The sequence below is a fragment of the Terrapene carolina genome, unplaced genomic scaffold, assembly GCF_002925995.2.
Source record: "Terrapene carolina triunguis isolate 2854851 unplaced genomic scaffold, T_m_triunguis-2.0 Scaffold67, whole genome shotgun sequence".
Taxonomy (NCBI): domain Eukaryota; kingdom Metazoa; phylum Chordata; order Testudines; family Emydidae; genus Terrapene; species Terrapene triunguis.
Window position 1 is genome coordinate 45,246,475 of NW_020664418.1, and position 27,167 is coordinate 45,273,641.

Genomic DNA, 27,167 nt, shown 5'->3' on the forward strand with positions numbered 1-27,167 from the left:
TATCAAATTCACAGGAGTCTGGATTTGAGAGTGCTCTTTTGGCCCACCTCTGGCATTACACTGCATCTGGCATCAGGGTTTCTAATGACATCCAGCAGGTGTTAATCAGTGGCATGGGAAGCTTTGAACGCCAAAGTATCTAGACAGATCCTGCCCTTATTCAAGGTAAACTCAGCCTTGATGGGAATCGGGACTAAGGGTACGTCTACATTTCGAGCTGGAGGTGTATTCACACCTGCTCAAGGAGACATACCTGTGCTAGCTCTGATCAAGCTAGCGTACTAAAAATAGAAATGTAGCAGCAGTGATAGGAGGGGCTTGTCGCCCAAGTATGTGCCTAGCATCTTGGACAGGATTGTACTCAAGGCAGCTAGGCCCTGCTACTGCTTGTGCTGCTGCAGCTGCTCTGTTTTTGGCTCAGTAGCTCGACCAGGGTTTTCCCCTCCAGCTCAAGCTGTAGACATACCGTCTGCGGAATGAAAATGGTTTCTGCAGGGGGCTTCCCTCTACCCCAGCTCTCTATGATGCACTTTTGGCTAACTAGCTTTAGCAAGTCTATCAAATATGCCACAATCAAGTATGGAAACAGTTCTTATTCCTGAGCCAGTGAATTACATGGCTCAGAATCAGTCTTTTGTTTGTGCTGGAGCATTATCTGGAGACTTACCAGTATCAACGGTGCCACTATAGTCTTAGCAGCAAGTGATTAGTTCTGATTTCCTGCGTGGAAGTGGCAGCCACATTTAATAATTGCTTGTGGATTTTGATTTCCTTGAGGCACAATTGCAACATCGATACCGTTCTAATGTCATACATTATGCAGACACCCAGGCCTCGGTTTAGACTTCAGCTGTTAGCGCCCCATGACTTACTGTAGCTGTTTTATTTGACCACTTCTCTTTGTCTAAGTAGATTGATTCAGTGGAATTCAATGTCTGGGATATTGGGGGCCCAGCAAGCATGTCGACAGTCAATCAGTGTTTCTTCACGGACAAAGCATTGTATGTAGTTGTATGGAACTTGGCACTAGGGGAAGAAGCGGTTGCAAACCTTCAGTTCTGGTTGCTGAACATTGAGGTAAGAAGTCACTTTGGGTTGTGGGATTTTTTTAGTAACATTTCTGTCCGTCAGTGGGGATGTTTTACACTCATTTAGAACCTCTCTTATAAGCTCAGCTATCTGTGAATGTTATGTTGTTCTTGGGATATAAATTGCCATTGTACCATAGATAGGTCACTACACTTAATGGTTTAAATTCATCACCTATGCACATCAGAGAGTGAAACAAAAGCTGATTTGTAAATTCAGACTAAGCCAAAGCTGCAAATACTCATTAGTGCCTAGTCAGTTTGGGTTGAGGGGATTTCTAAGCAGTTTCTATCTTGTGCTGGTTAGTCGCATTTATTCTAGTCTTCTGGCCCAGAGATGTTCTGTTTTAACATTTTTTAGTGCAGATATGTAGGTCTCCAGTGCTCTCTATGGCTGAATTCCATTCCAATGCATAAAGATAGGGCTGAGATTCAGTGTTCAGTGGTGTTTGGATCTGGAGATTGAGTTAATACCATAACAGAGAGTCTGGTTACACTGGAACCATGGGGTGTAACTGTAGCTTGTGTAGACATTTCCAAGTTCGCTTTAATCGAGCTAGTTCGGGTACCAGAGCAGTGAAACTGTTGCGGCACGCACATAATTACCCAGAATTCCTGGGGGCTTCTAAAGCCTGTGCTGAAGAATGTACTGTTGCAGCTTCACTGCTCTGATACCTGAGCTAGCTAGAGAAAAGGTAGCTCTGGTATTTCTGCTTGGCAGCAGAGACCCATAAGTGTAGTGTGGGCGTACCCTGAGAATGGGGCTAGCAACAGAGTTTGGTTCTAGATCTGAATTTCCCCAAAGTTGTTTGGATCCAGGTTAGGTTCAGACTTTCTCCACTTAAGTCTAAGCGATCCCATTGAGTTTGGTGAAATGTATTCCTTGACATCTGATCACTTGTCAGTTCCGTACAGTACATAGTCTGGGTGCAAATCAGGGTCCATTTTTTTCCTTTCAGGCCAAAGCCCCGAATTCTGTCGTGTTAGTGGTAGGAACACACCTTGACCTTATTGAAACTAAATTTCGTGTTGAGAGGATAGCAACTCTTAGAGCATATGTCCTGGCTCTTTGTCGCTCTCCTTCTGGATCAAGAGCTACTGGCTTTCCAGATATCACATTCAAGCACTTATAGTAAGTACAATATCCCTTATATCGCTGTGTCTCAACCAATGGGTTATACTTTATGGCCCCTAAATGTAAGTAGCTTTTGTAAATGTTTTGTTTCCTTGCCAACAATAGATCTAAAAACTCATTAGCTTTGTACTTCATTTGTATTTTGGATTTTTTCTGGTATAATTGAAGTGAGAAGTATGGCATGCTATAGTGGTCTCAACATGGGTCTCAGAGGCAGGAACTGAGTTTTAATCACAGCTGTGACCTTGGGCAAATCACTTACACTGCCTTCATTGCCCCTCATTTTCCCTCTAAGTAAAATAAGGATAAAGTTTATTAACTAATTCACAGGGGAGTTGTATCCATTGAGTGATTAATGTTGCAAACACTTTAAAGATAAAGATGGCAATTGTTCTATAAGATGTAAGCATTATTACTGCCAATTAGCAATAGATTGATGGGATTTGTAATATTTGCAAGATAAATGCCTTTATAACTTTACAACACTATTATTACATATTAGTTGCATTCTCGTAGCAACTAGGATTCCTGGTCCTGGACCAGGACCCCATTGTGCTAGGTGCTGTACAAACCCAGAACAAAAAGCTGGCTCCTGCCCCAAAGGGCTTACAGTCTACATCATTTTTTTATTTTAGAAAGGCCAAAGAGTCGTCGACTGCTCATATATAATCAGGTCATGGAGGTCAACCCAGCTCTCTCACGTCTGCCTGGTGGGAGAGTGCACTTGAGGAACACAGAATCCTTGGGCAGGGAAATTGAAGAGATGACTTACATTTCCCAGGGTCCAAGCCATGTGCGATTGCTGAGCACTGTGCTGATACAGTAGCAACTTGTCGCTGACCCCTAACAGCTGGAAATTCCTGATATCTCTGGTGGGAATAGTTGACTAGGCCCAGTAGCTGATGTTAAATTCCCATAGCTGGGAAATGGGGTATGCTGCCGCACCAGCTGCTCACACTCTGCACACACTGTCAGTGTGAAGAGCTCTGCTGTGACATTCTGCATCTGGTAAACAGACACTGCATTGAGCTTCCCAGCCTCCTGTATCCGCCCCAAAGTCAGGAAAACCACCTGATGCTTGGTGTATGGCCTAGCTCCCACCCAGGCAGCGTGTTCTCACTCTCAATCAGAGCGGCTCCTTTTATCAGCGTGCAATAGGCATTAAAACTACCTACCTGCACTAAAACTAGGTCCAGGACACACACTTGTGAGTCCAGCTTTTACCTGGCCCTACCCTGCATACGGTGCTGGCTGCGCTAGCAGCATATCACTGCACTTTACCATGGTACCATCATTTCCTACTCACTCTCATTACAGCCACTCTCTTGCCACCGTAAAGCAGCCCGCCCGGACCTCTCTCTCTAAAGGGAACTCCCTTCACCCTGACCCTGAACTCCTAATTAGTATTCTTGCTCAAACTCTCCCCAGCACAGTCTGCTCTCAGCTCCTGTCCGCCTCTAGACTCCTGTCCAGCTTTCCTCATTCATTTCCTCTCAGCTGGAGACACTATGACCACTTCCTTCCCGCTACCCCCACCCCAAACAATTTCTTTCATTCACCATCATTCACCTGGAGCTGGCAGGAACATGGCTCCCCCGAGCACTACTCAGGGACAGCCAGAGTAGTTGCAGAATGCCTTTGTGCGGGTGCGACAAAAGCACTCTTATCGGCCATTCATTCAGCTCCCGGCTGTGTGAGCGCATACTTCCCCCCATCCCCCTGCCCTCCACCACTCAGTGGCCAGGGTTTAAAATACAGGATACTCCTTTAAAACAAATTTCTTCCCCTTCCCTCCCTCCCTCCCCACCATGCGTGGAATCGGTAAGAAAGAGTCTTTATGGGGAGCAGCAGAAGAGGAGTACTCCTGTGCAGCAAACAAGGAGGCCAGGAATAGCATGATATGGAGACAGGCATTTCCTAGCTGTAAGAGAATGGAGAAGGCCGGCTTGTAGGGACTCCGCATAAAGGAGGTCCAGCCAGCTAGCTGCATTTTGTGCCGGACCTAGGGTGGGGGAAAAGCAGCTGTGAGCCACCATTCTGCCTCCCTGAACCTGAGGCTGGCCGAACCAGTTGGACAAGAACGGTCGCCTATGGACTGCTGACATCTCCTACTCCCGGCTCATCCCAGAGCATTGCCTATGCAGGGGGAGGAGAGTGGATGATAGAGAGCTGGATACATTGGCTTTGTACCACCGTGGCATTCCCCCGAGGGAGGGAGCTCTGTGTCCCTCAACAATGCACAGCACATGGCACTGGGAGGGCCAGGATCTGGACCAATGTGTCTTTTTCTCACATTTCTTGGTATTTTTTCCCAAAGCCACGGACCCTCATTGAGAGCACCCTGCCGCCTCCCCACCCCATTTATTCCAGCACCGGAAATTAGAAGTTCCAAATAACAGCTAAAGACATAGTGACATTAAGGGTCCGTCTACACTGTAATTAAACATCTGCAGCTGGCCCGTGTCAGCTGACTTGCGCTTGGGCTGTGGGGCTGTAAAATTGCTGTGTAGAAGTTCAGGTTTGGGCTGAAGCCCCGGCTCTGGGACCCTCCTGTCTCTCAGGGTCCCAGAGCTCGGACTCCAGCCTGAGCTCAAACATCTAGACATCAATTTTACAATCCCATCGCCTGAGCCCGAGTCAGCGGACATGGGCCAGGTGCAGGTGTTTAATTGCAGTGTAGACAGACCCTAAAGGAAGAATCATAACCTGTATTAATGGCTCATAATCCTTCCCCCTGGTTTTCATTTGCAGTGAGCTATCATGTAAGACCCTAGAAGGCCTTGATGGGCTCCGCCAGCTGATATTTCAAGTCACTTGCAACATGAAGGACGTCGGCAGCTCTATTTGCTCGCAGATGCTTGCAGCGAGATTGGTGAGTGTTTTTTTTTTTTCTAATGAGAATCGTAGCGAACCTGGGTTATTTTTTGTTTTGTTTTATGTTTTTATGTTTGTTTTTTGGTTATAGTTATAGGAAATATATACAGTGTCTCAGCAGCCATAAACCAACAACAAAAAAGCAAACACGAATATTGCACGTTTATTTGATTTTGGAAAACAAACAAATTCATAAGCTTGCTTCTCAAACATGTCTTTGAACCCAACTGCTGGGTAGCATGATTGTTGTTGGGAATTGGTTGTGCTATTTTTCTGATGTGATTTACAGATACCAAGAAGTTACCTTAGTCTCCAAGAAGCCGTCCTAGCAGAACAACAGAAAAGGAGTCAAAATGACAATGTGCAGTATCTAACAGACAAACAAATAGAGCACATCGTAGAGCAAACCCCTGGAAATGATATCAAAGACTATGAGGACTTACAAGCTGGTATGTCTCGGGAGCCCAGTAATTGTTTCAAAGTTAACGTTCATTGGGATTTACAAATATTATGAGAATGAAAGTAGCTGCTGTTCAGATTGTTACTGTAAAAGTAACCTTAGTCTGTGCAGATCTCTATTCAGGTGATTGGTAACAATCATGGGTAGTGGAATCAGTGTCTCCAGCAGGTCTCCAGGGCCCTAAAAACTAGTCACATTCCATCTACTGTCATTAAAAAGGGCAGTCCTCTCCAAGTGACAATCATTCTGCTGCCAGTCTAGAATAGTATTGTGCCTGCTGCTAGTTTTAAGTACCATCGCTTTGTCTGCCCACATGCTGTGACATGGTCTCAACCAGTCCCGCAGAAATGAATATTGACATATTTTATTAAAACTGTCTTGAGTTTCAGGTATGAGGGACCAGTCCTGCAATCCTCACCCAAGCAGTACTCCCACCAGTGGGAACTCTGCATCCGTGCAAACGGCAGGATCAGGGTCTGAGTTGGGGTGGGGAAGAGACCTGAAGAAGAGTTTGGTGTAGCCTGAAAGCTTGCATCTTGCCGACAATAAAGATGTATTTGCTGCTGTGTTGTAAGAAATGAGATCTAGTTAGCTGTAGCCTCTGCATGTAAATGCTATATGCTGGTTGTTGGCTACATCCTGGCATGTTTCTGGTCTATTCATTGTCTGGATGAAGTGATCAAGGCTTTCTTCTAATCTGCTGTCTGTAGTATGGTTTCATAACACTGGTATCTTGCTCTTCTGTTTTTTTTTACAGCCATCAGTTTCCTTATAGAAACAGGAACGTTGCTGCATTTCCCAGACACCAGCCATGGACTGAGAAACCTCTATTTCCTTGATCCAGTCTGGTTATCAGAATGTCTTCAGAGAATATTTAATATTAAGAGCTCAAAGTCTGTTGCTAAGAACGGATTAATCAAAGCGGAGGATTTCAGGATGTTGTTAGTTGGGACAGGGTTTACTGAACAAACAGAAGAACAGTATTTCCAGTTCCTGGCCAAGTTTGAAATTGCACTACCAGTAGCCAATAACAGGTATGTTGGTAATGATGAAGGCTAAGATTTTGTCATGGTTATTTTTAGTAAAAGTCACAGACAGGTCACGGGCAATGAACAAAAATTCACGGAAGCTGTGACCTGTCTGTGCCTTTTGTTGCTGCAGCTCCATGGTTTCCCCCCACTACCGTGGTGGCTGGGAGCTGTGGGGTTTCCCCCCACTCCCGTCACTGGAACCTGAGAAGGGCCCCCATGAGGAGGCTGTCGTCTGTCGCTGGAACCCTGCAGGGGGACCCTGAGAAGGCTGCCACTCCTGCTCCTCCCCTGAGGCCCCGCCCTCGCTCCGCCTCTTCCCATTCCTGCTCCACCCCTGAGGCCCCGCCCTCGCTCCGCCTCTTCCCACCCCTGCTCCTCCCCTGAGGCCCCGCCCTCGCTCCGCCTCTTCCCATTCCTGCTCCTCCCCTGAGGCCCCGCCCTCGCTCCGCCTCTTCCCACCCCTGCTCCGTCCTCTCCCCCGAGACCCCTGCTCACCCGCCGCTCACTGCTCTCCACCCTCCCCTGAGTCCATCCTACTAGCCTCCAAACAACTGATTGGCTGCCCCACGAAACAGCTGTGGCTGGTGGGTGCTGAGCACCCTCTATTTTTTTTCTGTGGGTGCTTGAACCCCAGAGAACCCACAGAGTCGGCACTTGTGTCCACACTGGCACTAGAGGTGTAATTTCCAGCACGGGTAGACATCCCTGTGCTGGCTTTGGTTGAGCTAGCGCACTAACAATTGCAGTGTAGCTGTAGCAGCATGGGCAGCCAGATAGGCTAGTCACCCCGTGTACAGTTCCATCTGAAACTCTAGGTACGTATCCGAGGCGCAAGCAGCAAATATTTGATCAATGCAAATATGTCTGCCCAAGCTGGAAATTACATCTCCTGTTCCAGTGTAGACAAGCTCAGAGTTCCACCAATGACTGCCTTACAGGAAATACGGACCATCTGATTCGAACAGATGATCCATGCTCCAGAGCAAGGCAGAAAACCTTTAGGTTCCCACTAGTATTGCGCTGGGGACAAATTGCTCCCAAATGTTGGTGATCACGTCAACCCTGAGAACAAGAGTTAAATATCTAATCCCCAGTTCAGTGAGCACAAGAAAGCACATTTTAAGTGACAAGGTTTATTTCTTACGATAAAACTCATCACTCGATATTCCTCCATGTGTTGCACTAGGAATTTGACATGGAGACCATGTTCACTTAAATGTTGTTGAATCCCTTTCCCCATTCCCTTCTCCTCCCCACTATTTTTCTTTCTATCTGTCGATTGTCTGTTTAATTAATAGTTAAGTCGTAACGCTATTGCCTTTCCGGTATAACATTTGCATGTCATTTCCTCGCTCTGCCGCTATAGCACTGCTTCATCATTCGAAATCCCTCAGGAATTCTTAGTGCTACTACAAGTGCTGCATTCTCAGCGCTGTCATTATGACTGTCAGTTACCCAGTCCCGGTTGCCAGCAAATTTTCTCAAGCTTAACACAGATAAAGCAATAATGTTTCTGCTTAATCCTAAATGCCTTCCTGACTCCTTGTCCCTATCTGCCATTTTTCTCAAAGGCAATTACATTGTCCCTGGCTCAGTAGTAAGGAAAGGGGTGTTATTTGATACTTTAACCGATCTATTTGGAGCCATCTAAGCTTCTTGGTTACAATATGCCTTCCCACCGTTGATGGAGAGTTGCTATAGCAGGTTGCATTAATTTTTGTGCCTGGCAGACCAGAGCAGTTACTTGTGATTGGGCTCTTGCAATTATTGTCTAGATTGCCTGATAGGGCTTTCCACACCCTGCAATTGGCAGAGAAAGCAGCTGCCAGTTTACATACTGAGAAGGGTGGACAGGGATACGTTTCACATATTTTCAAAATTTACATTGGCTGCTGCTCAAACACTGTGTTGAATCTCCATCTGTATTATAAACCATTCTATGGTTTTGGTCCAGCAGACATCATTGGCCTTCATATTTCTTACATTCCTAGACATGTTTTTAGATCTGCTAAGGCAAATTTATTGGCTGTCACATGGTGTGTCCACTAGTTTTATGGAGCAAGAGCTTTTAGTTTGATACGCTCTGCATCTCTGGAATTCAGTCTGCCTAAGATGTATGTAGCTCAGCCTTGTCTTGGTTTTTAAATTAAGGCTCAAAGCCTGACCTTTCTGTTTTCAGTTTACAAATTGAAGAAATGGAGGTTACTGTTTTAAATGCCAAAGGTGTTTTGTAGGATGATTAATTTTATCATATAAAATGTTATCATATATTATATGTACAATATACAAAAATATGTCCTTAAGATAGTCTGTTGTCTGGTGATGCATGGCTTTCTAAATTGATTATTCTAAAACAGACCTTCACAGGACACTATAGGTTTAACTATGTAAGAGGGATTGTGATCTAGTGGCTAGAGCATGGTACTTTGACCCAAGATTACCTTGTTGTTTTCCCACCTCTGCCACTGACACCTTGCTACCTTGGTTAAATCTTAGTCTTTTGCCTCAGTTTACCTTTCCAGGGTATAATACTGTAGAATTTAAAATTCTGCAAAGGGGTTCTTTGTAAGTGCTATTTATTTAGAAAAAAATCTTCTCCCTATGAAGCCATAATTTTGCTTCCACATTCAAAGAATAAAAAGAACACACACAATTCACAAATGATAGAATTTAGCCAGCTGCATAACTACTTGATTGTGACTACAAATTGGATATTTTGATGTCTAAATCTTGTCATTCATATGCACAGTTTTGCACATACAGTTGACTGTGAGTACAAAAGTCCAGGCTGGGCTGAGATCCCTTTAAATTAAATGTGTGGCTGTTAATGTATTTGTTGTAGTAGTAAGTATCTGGTTTGAAAAGCAGTATTATTAGTAAGTATCAAAAGCCCATTTTAAAGGAGTGTTACACACAATTTGCTTCTTTGAGGACCGTTGCTAGAGCAGTCATTGAAAACTGTAATTTACCTAAATAATAACTTGTGCATGAATTTCTCTTGCAGATCAACAACCTCTCACTTTGCTTTTCAAAATAGGAGTGTTCTCCTACCATATCTTAGCTTCTCAAATACGGTGCAATAGGACAAATCCATATTCTTTGCTTAACAACACACTTACAGTAGCTTTATGGAAACCAAAAGCTTTCTGTTCTACTGTAACTCTAATATGGGTCTGACTCTCAAAAACAACCCAGCCCTTTTCTGGGGCTCTCATGGCATGGAGTAGCTGGATTTCGGTCATAACTGGCCAGCTGAGAATTCCCCCAGAGAAAGGTTCTCTCAGCTAGCAGAGCTGGCTGCTGGAGCTTGTCCAGGGCACGTAGGGGATAGGACAGAACTGTACTCAGCCAATTCTCAGCTGCATTATAATCCTTTAGGGGCCATATAGTAGATCAGTGTTTCCCAAACTTGGGACGCCGCTTGTGTAGGGAAAGCCCCTGGGGGGCCGGGCCAGTTTGTTTACCTGCCGCGTCCGCAGGTTCGGCCGATCGCAGCTCCCACTGGCCGCAGTTCGCCGCTCCAGGCCAATGGGAGCTGCTAGAAGCAGTGGCCAGTACATCCCTTGGCCCGCGCCGCTTCCAGCAGCTCCCATTGGCCTGGAGCGGTGAACCATGGCCAGTGGGAGCCGCGATCGGCCGGAGCTGCAGACGCGGCAGGTAAACAAACCGGCCCGGCCCGCCAGGGGCTTTCCCTACACAAGCGGCGTCCCAAGTTTGGGAAACACTGCAGTAGAGGGATAAACTATACTAACCCGTAGGCTGCACTAATGCATGGGGTGGGGAGGGGCAACCCAGCCTGGCCCTCGCAATTAGGGAATTGTAACTGTGGACTCTCCGATACCTCTCATCTGTGCTGAGTGAAGCTCAGCTGTAGTAAACAACTGCCCCTAGGTTTTATATTCAAAGATTCCTACAGAAATGGAGCTGTAATTCTCTGCTATCAGAACAGCATCTTCACATGTGTCAGCCTGAATGAGTCCAAAAGTCACTTCAGAATTTAGTGGACACCAAATACCATTGCAGTGACTATATCATATTTGTATGCAGTTAATTTTTGTTTATGCAAATGTTCTCCCCTTCATATTGATTTTATCCTCTCCATTAGACCTTACTGTGTTGTGCACAATGCCTGTTCTTCACTTGCTGATTTCCATACCATACATTAAGCACAGTCCTCAAAGCAGTAGCTCTCTGCCCCTTCTTCATATGTTGCTGCGATATCTCAAAACTTTTTATATGCAGTAGGCTGGGCTATTAAAATGCTCTGTGGAGACTGAAACTGAGTTATTACACAGTACAAGGTATCCGCTGTTGTAAAGCTGTCATTGAAGATTTGAACTGTCACATTTCATTTGTTTCAGCTACCTCCTACCTCATCTCCTCCCAGCCAAACCAGCATTAGATATCCATGGCTTATGCCACCATTCCACAAACACCGTCCAAAGAGTGTTCAAGATGAGTTTTGTCCCAGTTGGCTTTTGGCAAAGGTTCATAGCTCGGATGTTAATTAGTCTTGCAGAGATGGATCTCCAGGTAGGTTACTATATTCACAAAATAGAAAGTGAAAACAATAAAAGATGCCATTTAATAAAAACATAAATACCACTGGGAATTCATTCACAAATACTCTTTGACCACATTCTGTTTGCTTTACTCATGCGAGAAATCTCATTGACTTCAACTGCACTGTTCATGTGAGTAAGGTGAGCAGGAAATGTCCTACTCCATTTGATTCCATTCTTATACAATTAAGCATTGTTTAGAGTTAATATAGCCCAAAGTTTATTCCCCTCTCCCCCATACGAGGTGGCTTATTTTGCAATTTCGCTGCATCCAAAGTCTTCTGATTGCTTGTAATCATTTAGGGTCTGTCTGTATTGCAATTGTGGGTGCTAGCTTTAATCTGGCTGACTCAGGTCCCACCGGAGCAGTGAAGGTATGGCAAAATGCACTTCAGCACAGAATCCTGGGTAATTACTTGCAAGTCTACCTGCACTGATGTTTGCACTGCGCAGCTTCACTGCTTCGGGACCTGAGCTAGCTAGATTACGGCTAGCCTCTGGGATGTGTGCATGAGCTGCAGTCACACCCTGTCATTGCAGTGTAGACATAACCTTATAGTCCTGTCCTGCAACCCTTGCTAATGTAAATGGTTCATTTGGGCCAGAATCTGCTCTCATTCAATGTCAGTACAAATCTAGAGGAACTCCACTTAAGCCAGTATTGTAACTCCAGATTTATGCAGGTTTAACTAAGAGGAGAATTGGGACCATTGTCTTCAATCTAATTACTTGTGTGAGCAAGAATTACAGGACAGGGTCTTAAGAGATAAAGTGATGAGCCTGGTCATAAAAATAGCGTTTGGTTAAAGCTATTAACGTTGCTGGTGGTGGCACAAGTTAATGTGGCCGCATCTCTCCAGTGATAATCTGGAAGCTCCATTGGAAACCATTATAATTACCCATTAACTCTACCTTGCCACCTCTTAAAACTGCCCACTTAACTTGTATCAGCTTGTCAATACTATAGGACACCTAAAGAAAAAGTATTCGTCATATTTGGAGATGCTCCAATTCCAAGGCTTCTCAAAATGTTAGGAATGTCCATTTTTTTTACAGGTTATATTTTTTTAAATCGTGTAAAAATCTCTCATAGCAGCATTTCTGATTATATCCCATTGGGCAGGAAGTAAATTTTTAAGCATCTCACTAGTGCCCATATCCAGTACCCACTGACATCAATGGGAAGGATCCCATTGACTTAACTGGGTATCGGTTCAAGCACCAGATGGGTAGGCCTATGAGTGATGATCATGTTGAATTCTCAACATACTATTTTTAAACAGCATAGAGAAAAGTCATTTTCCACCTATTGAAACAGCTTCCCAAATATTGACACAGGTGATTTACTAGCTCAGTGCACTGGAGGCAGATAATTGTTTGCTCACCCAGTAAACGGGTTTATTCTTATTTGTATTTGCAAATACAAAATTCATTTTAATTATTGCGCACGAGGGCAGTAGAATGAACCATGTTCACTGGCTTGAGGCCATTCCGCTATACGTGATCTGGAATTCTTGTTTAGCTGCTGACATAGTCATGACTGTATTTATTTTAATCCCCTCACAAGCTGTTTTACAAGTCACGGGCACTTTAATTACAAAAATAATGGAAAATATCCAAGATGGCCAGAGAAAGAAGGGTCGGCCCTGTTTGCTTGATTAAGGGGAACCCCCATGTGAGACGTCTCGGTGTTGAATTATTGTGTCACGCTGCTCATTTCAGCTCTTTGAGAACAAGAAGAACACCAAGACCAGGAACAAAAATGTGACCATCTACAGCTTTACAGGCACTCAAAGAAACCGCTGCAGCACATTCCGAGTCAAAAGAACTCATACAGTCTACTGGCAGGAAGGTCTGTTTGTCACCTTTGATGGAGGCTACCTCAGGTAATCTGTGCTCGCCTGTAGCCTACTTCATAAAACTGCATGCTAAATGGACACTAACAGACCTGACCCAAATATTACACATTTACTAATTTCAACTGAAGAGGAGGCTTTTTTATATATAAGCAAAGCTCAACAGTGATGGATCAGTCTTTGTTTGCCAGTTATGAATGTATCACTTATTATTTCTTACAGATATTGTTGCAGCTACAAATATAAAGACCTCCAAAAATGTAAAGTAATGTTTGGAGCAGAACTGTGGAAAATCTTGCATTTTCACATGCAAACAAGTGTTTGGATGAACAGATCTCTGCACAGTGCTCTTAAAACTCTCTGCCATATGACTGCAATTCACACCCGCACAGAAGGCTTTTCTTTTCTGTGCCACTTAAGCCCCGGGGCTTTGCTTGCAGAAGGGGGCATATGAGATGTGGTGGGGCTAGACCAGTGCAAAGCCTTCCATTGGGTAAAGCAAAACAACTGCAGTTATTCTTACAAAGATGCAGTGGCCAGGAGTCTGGGTATTGGGCATGTGGACACTGTTCCACCCACTAGGATAAATTAGCAGCCATGGAGTTTTGACCTACAGCCTCTTCCTCCTTACCTTAGGTACCCTCATTACTGTAGTATCTGAGCACCTCACGAGCTTAGTGTATTTCTCCTCACAGCAGCCCTTGCAAATAGTGCTGTTCCCATTTTACAGATGGGGAACTGAGACACAGAAAGGCTAACGCCCAGATCCTCAAAGGGACTTAGGTGCCTAATTCCTGGGCTGAGTGACTCTCCCCACAGGAGGTCTGTGGCAGAACAGGGACTTAAACCCAGGTCTCCCAAGTTCTCTGCTAGTACCAAACCACTGGACCATCCTTCCTCTTTTTGGGTTTGGCGGATGTGTGCCATCTACCTATCCATAGTCTATTCTCACACAAAGCCCACTTACGCAGGCTTTGTTGGGGCAGAAGGATGTTCAGCTCTTTGCATAAAATTACCCAGTTTGCACAAGAGCCCGTTTCTGTGCACAAATACCCGGGGCTGTACACAAAAGGATATATCCACATATTTGCAAGCATGTTTTTGAAGCTCCTTTGAAAATATGGACCTTAGAGTTTTAGTGTTGGTTTTTAAGACTCTTAACCCTTCAGCACTTTTATTGCTTCCAGTATAATCTCCACCATCCTCTCTTCACTCAGACTAAGACCTTCTTTACCATGTGCACTTTGTAAGCATCCAGCTTTTGCTTATTTCTGTGCAAGAATGCTCTCTCCAAAGACATTTGCATGATAGATTCAGTTTGGGGATCATATATATATGTAATTGAAGACACTTGCCTTTTAAGTACTTGTTAATTACTTATGGTTTTGTGGCTCTGCTTATCAATGATTTTGCTACAGAAAAACTGTTAACATTCATGCTTTACAAATGCCTTATTTGGGTGTTTCATGCTCTCCATTACTTAGTGTGGAATCTTCTGATGTGAACTGGAAAAAGAAAAAAAGTGGTGGAATTAAAATCATTTGCCAATCAGAAGCGAGAGATTTTTCAGCAATGGCTTTCATCACAGATCATGTCAACTCCTTGATAGATCAGTGGTTTCCAGGTAAGAAGAACAACTGTAGCATTCTGTACATTGTTATATTTCAACACTCTTTTTTGGAAATTATTCCTTGATGGTGCTGTCAGTGTGCACAATGTTATGCAATAGATGAAGAGTGCTAAAACCCCTCAGAATAGGTCCCTGCTCCAAGGATTTTACAATCTAGAGGCAACAGCAGATTCAATGCAATATAATTCAAATCTTTACTGACACCATGTGGTGTGAGCATTGTATCCAGAGCGACCAATCCTAAAAGCAAACAGGGTCCAAACCTGCTCCTGTAGAAGTCAGTGACCAGATCCTCCATTGAATTTAGTGGAAGCAGCGTCAGGTCCATACTGCTTAGGTAAGTTAAATCAGTGTGTCTGAGCCCCTTGTGCTAGTTTTATAGTAGTGTAACTCTATTGACTTTAATGGCGTTACTCCTGATTTACACCATAAGGGAAATCAGAATCAGGCCCACAGTCTCCCCAAGTGATGTTTGTAATCCACAAATAGATTTTGATTATAAAACGATGTGCTGTATTCCAGGTCACCGCATGCTGCTTTAGAGATAAGTGTTGGCATGTATTGATCTGAGATCTTCATCCGAAAATAGTGCTGCGAGTTGTCCTATATCCACTCTGCTTTTCTATTTTATCTGAGATCACTCTGAAAAGGAAAAAAATAAGACTTTCATTTGAGTTTGGATTGGTATTTTTTTTAATCCTTGAAGACTGAGCAGAGCCATAATCCCAAAGAAGCATATTCGGACATGGAGTGATGATTAGCAATATAGATACAAGCAGAAGATGCCAGCCAATGGGCCATTTGGGTAAAAAGACAAACCAATAGTCCATCCAGCAAGACTCGTTGACCCATTTCTAAAACTTACATTGCACATGTCTAGTGTCCCTGTCCTGTGCCTCTAGTTGTCTAAGGAGGAATTATTATCATTCGTTTTCACACTGGTAGCCACAGAACTATATATACTAAAAATTTCCCCTGTCATGCTGTTTAAATAGGAATATATAATAATATAGCAAATGAAACAATGACTTCACACTCCTGTGGCTCTTTTGGATAATGTTGATTGCTAATTTGGCTCCTGAACCACTGAGGTCTGAGTATCACTGCCTGAGATTGTGGCTGGTCACAACCCTCTAACTCACAGGTTCAGAATCCCCGCTCTAAAGTAAGATTTACGATAGATTCTGTCAAACGAAAGACCACTTTGGCCCATGACCCCCGGGTGCTGTGTCTCTGATTCCTTGTCTGCTTGATTCGGGCTAAAGCAGTGTCAGAAAGAGGAAGGAGCTCTGCCAGTTTTCTCTCCCTCTTTGTTTTAAAGGGACAGACATACTTGTGCCTTTCTAGTCATTGCAATGGACTCCATCTTTCTGAAGTGTAGCTAACTAAAGCCATGGAGAATTGCTTCATAAGAAGGCTTTTCCTATCCATGAACTTTTAAATTTCTATTGGGCTGAAACTGTATTACTTGCACGCCCTGCATGTTACTTATTCCTGATACCTAAATGAAAAACTGCCAGGCCTCTTGAGTTATCTCAACAGTCTGGAGCATGTATCTATCCAACCCTGTCCTTGCTGCCTTTGTGTATTTGGCAAATAGCTACTTTTTATCACAGTTGGTAAACTAGAGGAGCCACTATCACCAGTTTTGAAAGAGTGGGAGTCAAGTGAGGAATTACATGAGACTTACATGGGACTTCTCAAGCACTGATTTCATGCAGAAGAGGTAAATATTTGAATGTATTGGACATTGCTGTTCAATATCACTTTTTTAACATTTTTAGCACTGACGGCCACGGAGAGTGATGGGACTTTGCTAATGGAACAGTATGTCCCATGCCACATCTGTGCAACTTCTAGGACACAGGAGAATGAGCCGCCTGATAAACCGGAAGATGAGCAGTACTTTAACATGGAGGATTGTGTTCTGACTGCTATAGAACTGGATTGTATCACATGTCCTAGTCATCCTAACATCCCAGTTCCTCTACAAGAGCTGGTCCCAGAGCTCTTCATGACAGATTTTCCTGCCAGGTAATGTTACTTGACAGTCATTGATTGGACTTCAAAATTTCTATGAATAATTCAGTTTGCATTTCTTCTAGTTCACTACCACTGGAGGTTCATATTGACCCTTGATGTGAAGGCAAATTCATCTACCCATGACTCCCAGCCATGTCATTGTATCCTAGCCTATATCCGCCTACATAGTCATTACATTTGCTTACAAAGTCACAGTGCACTGTCTGTATCTGACTCATCGCCTTGTAAAGTCTCCTGAGATTCCTGTGGTACGATGTGAAAGTCGCTTTTTAAAAAGTGACCCTGTTCTCTACTGTCCCTGGTAACATATTCTGGCCAGGGGTTGGTGCAATATGTCTCTTTCAGGAGATTTTTAATAGGGCACTAACAATATAGAGTGCTGCAAAGTGCCCGTCCAGATCTGCATTTGAACGTCCATATGATTTGGGGATGTTTTGATTTGGGGATCAGCCACAGGGTTCAGACTTGGATTCAAATTTGGATTTGTTCAGAGCTGGGGTTTTAATTCGGAAGCCATGAGCGGGTTACTGAAATGGGTTAACTTCAACCTCTAGCCCTTACACAGCCTATATACAATGAATTTCTTCAGACCCTTCCCGGTGAACAATTACAAACGTCCCTTCGTGGTGACACTTGCTCAGTTTGCAGTTTCTGCTCTTATGAGATGATATAGGACATGCAGCGTCCGCAGCAGATTCAGGGGCTTTGGCTGCGAATCAGAGAGACTTTTGCTCCTCGGCGGGAAGCCCTGTATTCTATAGAAGGCTGTGCTGCCCCAGACAGAAACTTTAAACTATTTAACTACTTTTCTAGGAGGATTGAATCCTGTATCCTGTCATTGGTTTGGATAGCACAGTTTCCTTCCTTGAGAAAATTAAAGCACTTTTGCTGTTGAAAGCATATTTGACCCAGCAGAAAGTGGGCATCAGATCAAATCTGCTCTAGGAAGTGATGATATTTCCTGAAGTTTACACAGAGACCAAAATCCTAGACCTTGGTCCCCTAAAAGCTATTCTAGGTTACTTTTCCCATTACTTCAGGAAAACTTCAATCCTCTGAGTAATGGAGCCTATTCCACAGTGACTAATGCATTTTACAAACCTAATAATGAATGAGGCTGGGAGAACTGATGCTTTAAGAAAAGAAAAGAACACTGGCACAATTTTTTTTCCTCGTGCCCTTAAGTGAATCTGAATGATTTGGTAAAGGCCTTTATCCCCTTCATATATGTCCTGTGGTTTCTGGTTTATTGCTTCTTCCCAATTCCTCTGCTGTTTCTACCCAACCATAAGTCTAAATCTTTATCCTTTTCCTCATGCTCTTCATCCCCTCTGAACCAAACCCTAACCCATTCCTACTCACTCCCTGTGTTGGGGCATTGAAGGCAAGAAAGAAAATCTCCCAAAGGATTAGCGGATAGGCAAGTTTCTCTCCCAAGCTCGTCAGGGAGGTCACCAGGAGAGTGTGGGGTTGGATCAAAAGGTTTTGCAGATCCAAGTTAGGGACTAGATAAGCATTCCATATGATTTTCTATAAATGCAGCTCTGTCTGCCTGTCTGACAGACCTTTCTTTTGGACTCAAAGGCCATTCCAAGTTGCACACTAATTTTTAACCAGTGTTTGATGCATTGTGTACCAAAGCACATACAAGAAAAGGAGGGCTTGCCGTAACCTACTACAGAGTCAGAGGGCAGGCTGAAGGAACCCATTTCATTTTGATTTTTGAGGCCCTCTCAATAATGAAAGAAATTAGGTTTCCATATGCTGTGAGATGAAGTGTTTATTTTTCTGGACGTCTCCAGTAAAGGAGCTGGGCACCTGACTCACTCACAGGAACCCATTTCATTGACAATACTGTGGTTGAGACGCTCTGACCTATGAGGCACAAGGAGAACCTGAAAGATTGTTGAGGACAATCAACCTATGAAGAAAGTCAGGAGCCCTTTTTGTGTCCAGTCTGACATACATGACCTTGGATGTCTTCATCAAGGCTATTATATGCTTTATAAGGAGGGTGGGGGGAAGAGTCACAATCTAGGATCAGGTTTAAGGGAAAAGTCGACATTTTTATTCCCACGCTTAGATTAAATCGATAAGAGTTTCATATAACTAAGATTCTATCTTTCGCATTGCACCTGTTGTGTAACATTTGCTTTTGGTTCATGCAGCTCAGTTTTGGGTATAAGTGAACACACCTACTCAAAGCACATTGAGCCAGAGCCATGAAGTTTCACCTGGATTTGACGTGGAACCTCTAACCAGCCCTTGACATGTTTGCACTGACCCTTTTGATGAAACTGAGCTGAATTTTGCCTTTTCATCAAGCCTGTAAGCAGCCGTCAGTCACCTGCTCCCAGTGCAAACATTGTGCCTGGCTCTGATGATAAATGACCCCATATGTGTGATGTGTATAAGACAGGCACGCAGTGGGCTCCAGAGGGTAAAGAATCCACTCTTACTAATTAGAGCAGTGTTTCCCAAACTTGGGACACCGCTTGTGTAGGGAAAGCCCCTGGCGGGCCGGGCCGGTTTGTTTACCTTCCGCGTCCGCAGGTCCAGCCGATCGCGGCTCCCACTAGCCGCGGTTCGCTGCTCCAGGCCAATGGGAGCTGCGGGAAGCGGCGCGGGCCGAGGGACGTACTGGCTGCCGCTTCCAGCGGCTCCCATTGGCCTGGAGCAGCGAACCTCAGCCACTGGGAGCCACGATTGGCCAAACCTGCGGACGCGGCAGGTAAACAAACCGGCCCGGCCCGCCAGGGGCTTTCCCTAAACAAGCGGCGTCCCAAGTTTGGGAAACACTGAATTAGAGTATAAAATGTGTGGAGGTCCTTCATAAGGACATCTGGGCACTTAGACAGCAGTCCTGTGTCCTTTACAGCTCATGCTGTCTGTATGACTCAGATCTTTCTATTGGGCACATAGGCGCCAACTTTTCCCGGCACCCGTGGGAGCTCGCGCCCCGCTGACCCGGCCCCAACTCCACCCATGCCCTGCCCCTGCCTGCCCCCATTCCAACCCCTTCCCCAAAGTCCCCACCCCAACTCCGCCCCCTCCCTGCCCCTATTGGACTCCTTCCCCAAATCCCCACCCAGCCCCTCCTCTTCCCCAAGCATGCTGCCTTCCCCGCCCTGCCCCCTCCCTCCCAGCGCTTGCTGCTGCTGTGGCGGGAAGCACTGGGAGCTAGGGGGAGAAGTGGCGCGCTCAGAGGAGGAGGCGGAGGTGAGCTGAGGCGGGGAGCTGCCAGTGGGTGCTCACCAATTTTTCCTTGTGGGTGCTCCAGCCCCGGAGCACCCACGGGGTCGGTGCCTATGATTGGACATGGTGCAGAGCTCTGAGGGCTCTAACCAGCTGCTCCCTGAGCTCCCAACATTTGCTCTGAGTCGTGTATGCCCATCAAATAAATCATTTTAACAGCAGGCGTTCCTTTCTCCAGGTAGTTTTAATGGATCATTCTGGATAAACTCGCCAACACGGCGGCATGTGGGCCCTCATCAGGGGTGTCATTTGTTAGAGTTTTATTTGACTAATACAAGAAGGAAAGTGGAAATGTTTGATGTCAGAGTGGCTGTAAAAGCTGTCTTGGGAAGGGTGGGGAAATGATGAATTGCAGCGTGGTACCAGCAGGCTGGTTAGAATAATCAGATTTCAGAGCACAGCCAAGTCCCGCTGGAAGGCAAAGGAAGTAAAAACCTATTAAACTGGCCACACATTGTCCATATCAGCTGGATTGACATCATCAGCCTAGAAACGGAGTTTGGCACCTTGATGCCTTTTGGGATCTTGTTGGTTTCCGATGAGATATGTTCGACTCAGTGGACAGCCCATTTTGCAGGTTTGCCCACGTCGCTCTTCCTGTGAGAAAAATGTGCAAAGTGTACCGGCATGCAAAATATCTAAGGACAACGAAGTGACTTTTACAGTCTCATCCTCGCAGTGGGAACCTTTTATTGAAATGAAAATCTTTTTAAAAGTGTGAAAAAAATCAGATTAAATGTACAAATGACGGTTCCTTTAAACATTTTTTTTTTTTTTACATTACTGGCAGACTATTTCTGGAAAATAGTAAACTAGAATACAGTGAAAATGAAAACAATGTTCTTGGCCAGGGTGGAAGTGGAACCATTATATATCAGGCAAAATACCAAGGAAAACCAGTGGCAGTGAAGAGATATCAGATTAAGAAATGCAAGAGTTCTCCTAATTCGGCTACAGGTACAGTGCACAGAATGCGCGTGTGTGTGTGGGGGGGGTATGTTTTTAAATCTGCTCTGTCCGTAATGAGTTTACGAGTTATGATTGAATTGTCTTCAGTCTGCTAAGGGCTAGCAGCACCTATTTAAATACAGCTTCCCAATATACAGCAAAACTTGTAAGGGAAGGAAGATTGATGTATTTGAAAAAAGCCTTTTTGGGTACATCTCTGCAGCAAAAAACAACAACAACCCTATAGCAGCAAATCTCGGCGCTCGGGTCAGTTGACTTGGAGTCATGGGGCTTTCGTTCGGAGGCTAATAATAGCAGTGTAGATGTTCCTGCTTGGGCCAGAGCCTGGTCTCTGAAACCTGGGGAGGAGGGAGGGTCTGGGAGCCCAGGCTCCAGCCTGAGCCTGAATGCCTACACTGCGATTTCTAGCCCCACAGCGCAAGCCCGAGTCAGCTGACCTGGGCTCTGAGACATGCTGCTGCAGAGGTTTTGTGCAGTGTAGGCTTACCCTATGAAAACACGCATAAGAAATGGAGAACTGAGGCCAGCTGGCGGTCATTGGCACACAATGCACTTCCGCACTGGGGGTTCGAGTTGCATTCTCCGATTTGATGTGAAACCTCACGTGCTGGCCACCAGGGGGCTGGGAGCTCTGACAAGGTGGAGCCTCAGTTTGAGGGAGAAGACAAAATCACCCCGCTTCCATCTTCCTCGTGACTCTCATAACCTGAGCCGTCTGGCTGTAGAGAGGTGGTTGCGTGGACAAGACACTTGACTGGGACTCCAGAGATCTGGGTTCAGTTTCCAGCTGTGACCTTGGCCAAGTCATTTAATCAATCTGTACCTCAGTTCTCCACCTGTAAAATGGGGGTGATGATACTTCCTGTGTCTTTTCTACTTAGCTTTTTGGGGCAGGGACTGTCTCTCATGTGTCTGTACAGCACCTAGCACTCGGCTTAATTGGGACCTCTACCATAATACAAATATTACTACTACTACTACTATTAACTCAATCTTCATACCTTCTGAAAGCTGGTCTTCTCTGAGGTGCTCCCTTCACTGGGACTGATAGCGAGTCCTAGAAGTTAAACACAGGAAAGGTCAGTTAGATCATCCGGTCAATCCCATGGGGGCTAATATGGTGAGTCTACCAGTACTTTGGCCAGTTTAGTTTTAGATCACAAGTCATGGGGCTTCCCTCATTGCCCTTGGGAGGCTATTCCACAGCCTTGGAGACTGGAAGAGAGCATCTCACTGTCCTCACTTCTGGTTTTAAAGGGGAAGCATACAGTGCCTCCATGAGCTGTGGAGGAGCACAGCTACTGCACCAATGGCAAGCGCTAACAGCAAGGCTAGCCATGAATGGCCTCTGCTTTCCCTTAGCACGAGGACTGTTCTTGTGCACGGCTCCTGTGCTGGGGTTGCAGTCAGAGGGGGCGAGTCTCTTGCGCTGGAAGTTTTATATAATAGTAACATGCTGCTTATGAATTGCTGACTCCCTGCTCTAAAGAGAATAGGAAAGGATTTTCAAAATCACTTATGTTATGGAAGAACAAAAGTCCCACCGACTTTCAGTGGGTCTTACACTCCTAAGTCAAAAAATCTCACCCCCAGTTGCTTCCTAATGCACTCGTGTAACTCCCACTGACAGTAGCAATAATGCCTATTAGCAGCTCATGCTAAGGAGGGGATGGCCCAAAGCACCATAATCAGAATAAGCAAGGACATTGTTTGTTTCCTACAGTAGTTTTCTCAGCTCTTAAAATCCTATAAACAATTTTAGCTTTCAAGGAAAACTGCTAAAGCCGCATTGCTTGGTTCACCTATTGCAATGCCATGTGCTGAAGTGAAAAGAGGCCTGTGTGTTTTGCTAGATACCATGCTGAAGCACTTGCGAGCTATGGACGCCATGAAGAACTTCTCAGAATTCCGTCAGGAAGCCAGCATGCTCCACTCCTTGCAACACCCCTGCATCGTTTCCTTGATTGGGATTAGCATCCATCCTCTCTGCTTTGCCTTAGAGTTGGCCCCCTTGGGCAGCCTCACGACTGTGTTATCTGGAAAGTCCAAAGGTAACAGCCCCAGACCTGCTCCCTGAAAATAATGAAATCCCCATGTCACAGTGTGAGCAAATGGCCTCCAACACTGAAGCTATTTTTTGAGCGGTAGAAGGAAATAATGTTTTTTCCAAGTTCGGTGGGCAGTGATGGAATTTCTCTCAAGTTGGGACTTTGGTGGGGTCTCATGAAAACTGCCAATAAGGCTGAGCTTTTCAAAACTGTGTAAGAAATGTGTATGCCCAGTTCCCCTTAAAATTAATGGGGATTGGGTATCCAAATATCATTTTAATTCTGCATGTGCAATTTCCCCCGTGCAAATCAGGTATTTAGAGATCTAAATGCTATCCTATGTACCTGTAATTTTGCTGCTGTTAAATTAATGGTGTAAAATCCAGAACTGGGATGAGGCCCCTTTAATAACTTGGCCCTGTCTGCATATCAGCACTTTGTCTAGTTTCAGCCCAACATTAATTTTTATGGGAGCGTTATGAACCGCTGAAATTAAGGGGTTAAAAAAACCTGACAGAGTTCTGTCTAAAGTAAAGTGAATGGTGCCCCTTCAGATAATCCCATTCAGAGTGACATTTTAACAGGTAGATTGTTTACACTAGGTCAGATTAAAATGACAAGAACTGTCATCCTTATGAAAGTTTGCTCTACTGAACACAGCGTTTTTCCTTTATAGCAGGGGCTTCCTTTGTGCCACTGGGGCATATGCTGACCCAGAAAATAGCATATCAGATTGCAACGGGCCTTGCCTACCTGCATAAGAAGAACATCATATTCTGTGACCTAAAGTCAGACAATATTTTAGTGTGGTCCCTGGACATTAAAGAGCATGTCAACATCAAACTGTCTGACTATGGGATTTCTCGGCAGTCATTCCATGAAGGAGCTCTTGGAGTGGAAGGCACTCCTGGATACCAAGCCCCAGAGATTAGGCCTCGAATAGTCTACGATGAAAAGGTAACTCCGAAATTTCCATTGGAGTGGCACAATTCTCATCTATAATCCAATGAAAAAGCTGCTCATCAAGGCCCTTCGTGGAGTTTTATCACATGTGCTGACTAAAGCCAAGGTTTTCAAAAGTGGGTGCCTAAAGTTGTGCTCCTGAATACATATTTAGGCACCTAGGTAAATAGCTTGATTTTCAGAGGTGCCCAACAACAAATTCTCTTCAGTGGGAGCTGCAGGTACTCAGCACCTCTAAAAAATCAGACCATTATTTAGGTGCCTAACTGGATTTAGGAATCTTAACTTGAGACACGCACTTTTGCAAAGAGACCCGATTTAATGGAATCACTGATGAAGAAACTAAGTGTGGTGGTGTTGTGTTAACTATCCTCACGATATGAGCAAGGCACATGCAAACTGGACTCCTTATTCATAACACTGATTGTATGTGCCATGGAAGATTCCTTGCTGGGAACAAAGTGATTTGGATTGTTCGCTTAGGTCCATTCATTCTTTCTAGAAGAAATTAACCCCGTGCATACGAGCCAGCCGAAGGGCTATGCAGCACTTAAGAGATGCATAAGCCTGGCCCACTGCACAGGGGTGCATTTCACCTTCCATGCATATGTTGAATGTGCTGCTGATCTTATTTTATTACCTCTTAATGCTTGTTTATGTATTGTTTGGTTTCCATCACTGCTGTCAATGTTATCCCAAATTCTAGCAATACAATAAAACTCCCTTCCAAAGAAATAGCCGTACCACATCTATGGAGGCAGCTAACTGCTTAACTGTGTGATATTTGCCTTAGGTGGACATGTTCTCCTATGGAATGGTCCTATATGAACTATTGTCTGGACAGCGGCCTGTGCTCGGACAACATCAGCTTCAGATTGCGAAGAAGCTGTCTAAAGGGATCCGGCCCATTCTGGGGCAGCCGGGGGAAGTGCAGTTCCACAGAATGCAGACGCTCATGATGGAATGTTGGGACACTAAGCCAGAAAAGGTACAAGAGGGGCCTGACAATTGATGCTTTTTGACCATTTATCTACTGCTTGTTACCGGGGCAGCCCCCCTCTACATGCTAAGGGCTAGATCCTCAGCTGGTATCAATGGGCACTGCTCCGCTGACATCAGTGGAGGAGCTCGACCCGTTTACACCTGCTAGTGATTGGGCCCTTGACTTCCATTGACTTCAGTTTGGGTTCCATGAATGGAGCAACGGTATGCTTACCCTTAAGGTGAAATCATGGCCTATTGAAGTCAACGGCAAAACTCTCATTGACTTCAGTGGGGCAAGATTCCACCCTTGATTACTAAAAACCACTGATGTGTCATGCTGTGAATACATCTATAAGGAATTCAGGAGCTTTGAAAAAAAGGCACCATGGGGACAGGAAAGGGTTTCAAATACAAAAGGCGATTACACTGTACTATATCTTTCTTTAATCATTTTGCATGTTTGGAGCCACAGTCCTTCACGTAAGAGCCAGGCAGAGCTTTGAGTTACAAACACTTATACTCTGTGATGAGTGTGGCTCTCTTCCCTAAATTTTCAAAGCACAAGAGGTTCATAGATAAAATCCTAATGAGAGAGGGGTGGAAGGAGAGGGATCGGCCTTGATTCTTGTAATTTATGTTGGTTTTACACTGAAATGCAAAGCTCAGGGAGCACCTATGGGACAGGATTTTGAAAGAAGTTTAAGGGATTTGGTGCAGATTTGGGCACCCTTAGGTTCTTTTGAGCTCCCCAGCCTATGGAACTATAGATGTAATAAATAGTGATTATTATGAATGTATTGTTTATTCTTGACCTGCAAAAGAATCTCTGCTGTGTACACACTATTCAGCGTATGTACTTTTTTTTTTCTCAGCGTCCATTGGCCATTTCTGTTGTAGGACAGATGAAAGATCCTACGTTTTCTACTTTCATGTACCTGCTGTGTTGTGGGAAGCAGTCTTCCTTCTTTTCTTCCCAAGGCCAAGAATACACTGTGGTATTCTGGGATGGGAAGGAAGACACCAGGTAGAGGGTTTATTTTTATCCTTTTCTATTCTTTCTTGCTTTCACTATTTGCCATTCATAGCATTTGGTTGATTACTTAAGCCATACATTATTATTTCTGCTCCCTGATTGGATAACTAAATCATTTTAGACAGGAGAGTAACAAGTTATGCACATCTCGTACACATTTCAGAACTTATAACTACTTGTGCTAAAATAGTTGCAACTTCTGGGATTCATATACCCATTTTTGAATACCCAGGGTTTGTTTAAATACTCATATAAAATCAGAGTGAATCATGGTGAAACAAACATAGTGCTTTTATTCACAAAAATATTCATTAATCAAATTTTTAAAAATTATGTTACCACCTCAAGGGCCTTCATCCTTTCTTGATGTGTCACTTCTTTCATTTAGCCAGCAAAATAATCAGAGTAACAAGACAACAGTTGGAGTACACTTAGCAAACAGTTAATAGCAGAAAGAGCTTTTAAGTGCCTGAATTTTTTTCCCTTTATGATATACTTTCCTCTCCCCAAAAAAAATTTAAGAGCATTTTATACATCTGCAGGATGATGGGTAGCTAAGGAGCTGACAGTATGCATGATCTGGCCAAAAATACTAGGTGATCTCCAAATTGTACAGTGTAAACACATTAATTGCAAATACTTGCTAATGCTGTTTTACTGTTGGCACCGTTGCAATAACAAATTACATTTGCTCCTTTCAGAAACTACACGGTGGTAAATACAGAGAAAGGACTCATAGAAGTGGAGAGAATGAGCTGCCCAGGAATGAAGTTATGCTGCCAGTTAAAAGTTCAGAGTGCACTATGGACTGCCACAGAGGTAAACGTTATCCGAAATGTGAGCTCTTCTTGTTGGTTGTGTGCGCTTCATTGCCCTACTGGAGAAATCTTTATTCGTGTGTGTTATAAAGAAACATGCTATTAGCTTAATAAATTAGTAATGTAAAGCTCAGAGAATCACCATGACAATGGATGTCTCAAATGGGCAATCAAACTTTACATCTGCTTTCTCACTGGTATATTGTTTCCACCTGTTATTTAGCTAGTGTCTAGAGCCTACTGGTCCCAAGACCATGGTTCTGCTGTTCTGAATGAACATGGAAACGACAGCTGTCCAACATAAAACTGTCCCAGGTTATAGCATATCAGCACTGAGAGATTCTATCTGATAAAGAATCCTATCTGTAAGTCAGTGTTTCCCAAACTTGGGACGCCGCTTGTGTAGGGAAAACCCCTG

General features: G+C 44.4%; 1 protein-coding gene across 1 annotated transcript in view; it reads left to right on the top strand.

Moving 5' to 3' along the window:
* The window catches only part of LRRK1 (leucine rich repeat kinase 1), a 70,905-nt gene that overhangs the window by 34,205 nt on the left and 9,533 nt on the right, over positions 1-27,167 (top strand). Inside the window, exons 14-28 of the mRNA XM_026648467.2 lie at positions 913-1,077; positions 2,048-2,220; positions 4,975-5,095; positions 5,387-5,546; positions 6,315-6,591; positions 10,950-11,121; positions 12,873-13,036; positions 14,491-14,630; positions 16,421-16,670; positions 20,725-20,891; positions 22,757-22,954; positions 23,631-23,908; positions 24,708-24,902; positions 25,771-25,922; positions 26,633-26,750. Of these exons, the coding sequence (XP_026504252.1) occupies positions 913-1,077; positions 2,048-2,220; positions 4,975-5,095; positions 5,387-5,546; positions 6,315-6,591; positions 10,950-11,121; positions 12,873-13,036; positions 14,491-14,630; positions 16,421-16,670; positions 20,725-20,891; positions 22,757-22,954; positions 23,631-23,908; positions 24,708-24,902; positions 25,771-25,922; positions 26,633-26,750 (2,730 nt within the window). The remainder of the gene's footprint in view (positions 1-912; positions 1,078-2,047; positions 2,221-4,974; positions 5,096-5,386; positions 5,547-6,314; positions 6,592-10,949; positions 11,122-12,872; positions 13,037-14,490; positions 14,631-16,420; positions 16,671-20,724; positions 20,892-22,756; positions 22,955-23,630; positions 23,909-24,707; positions 24,903-25,770; positions 25,923-26,632; positions 26,751-27,167) is intronic.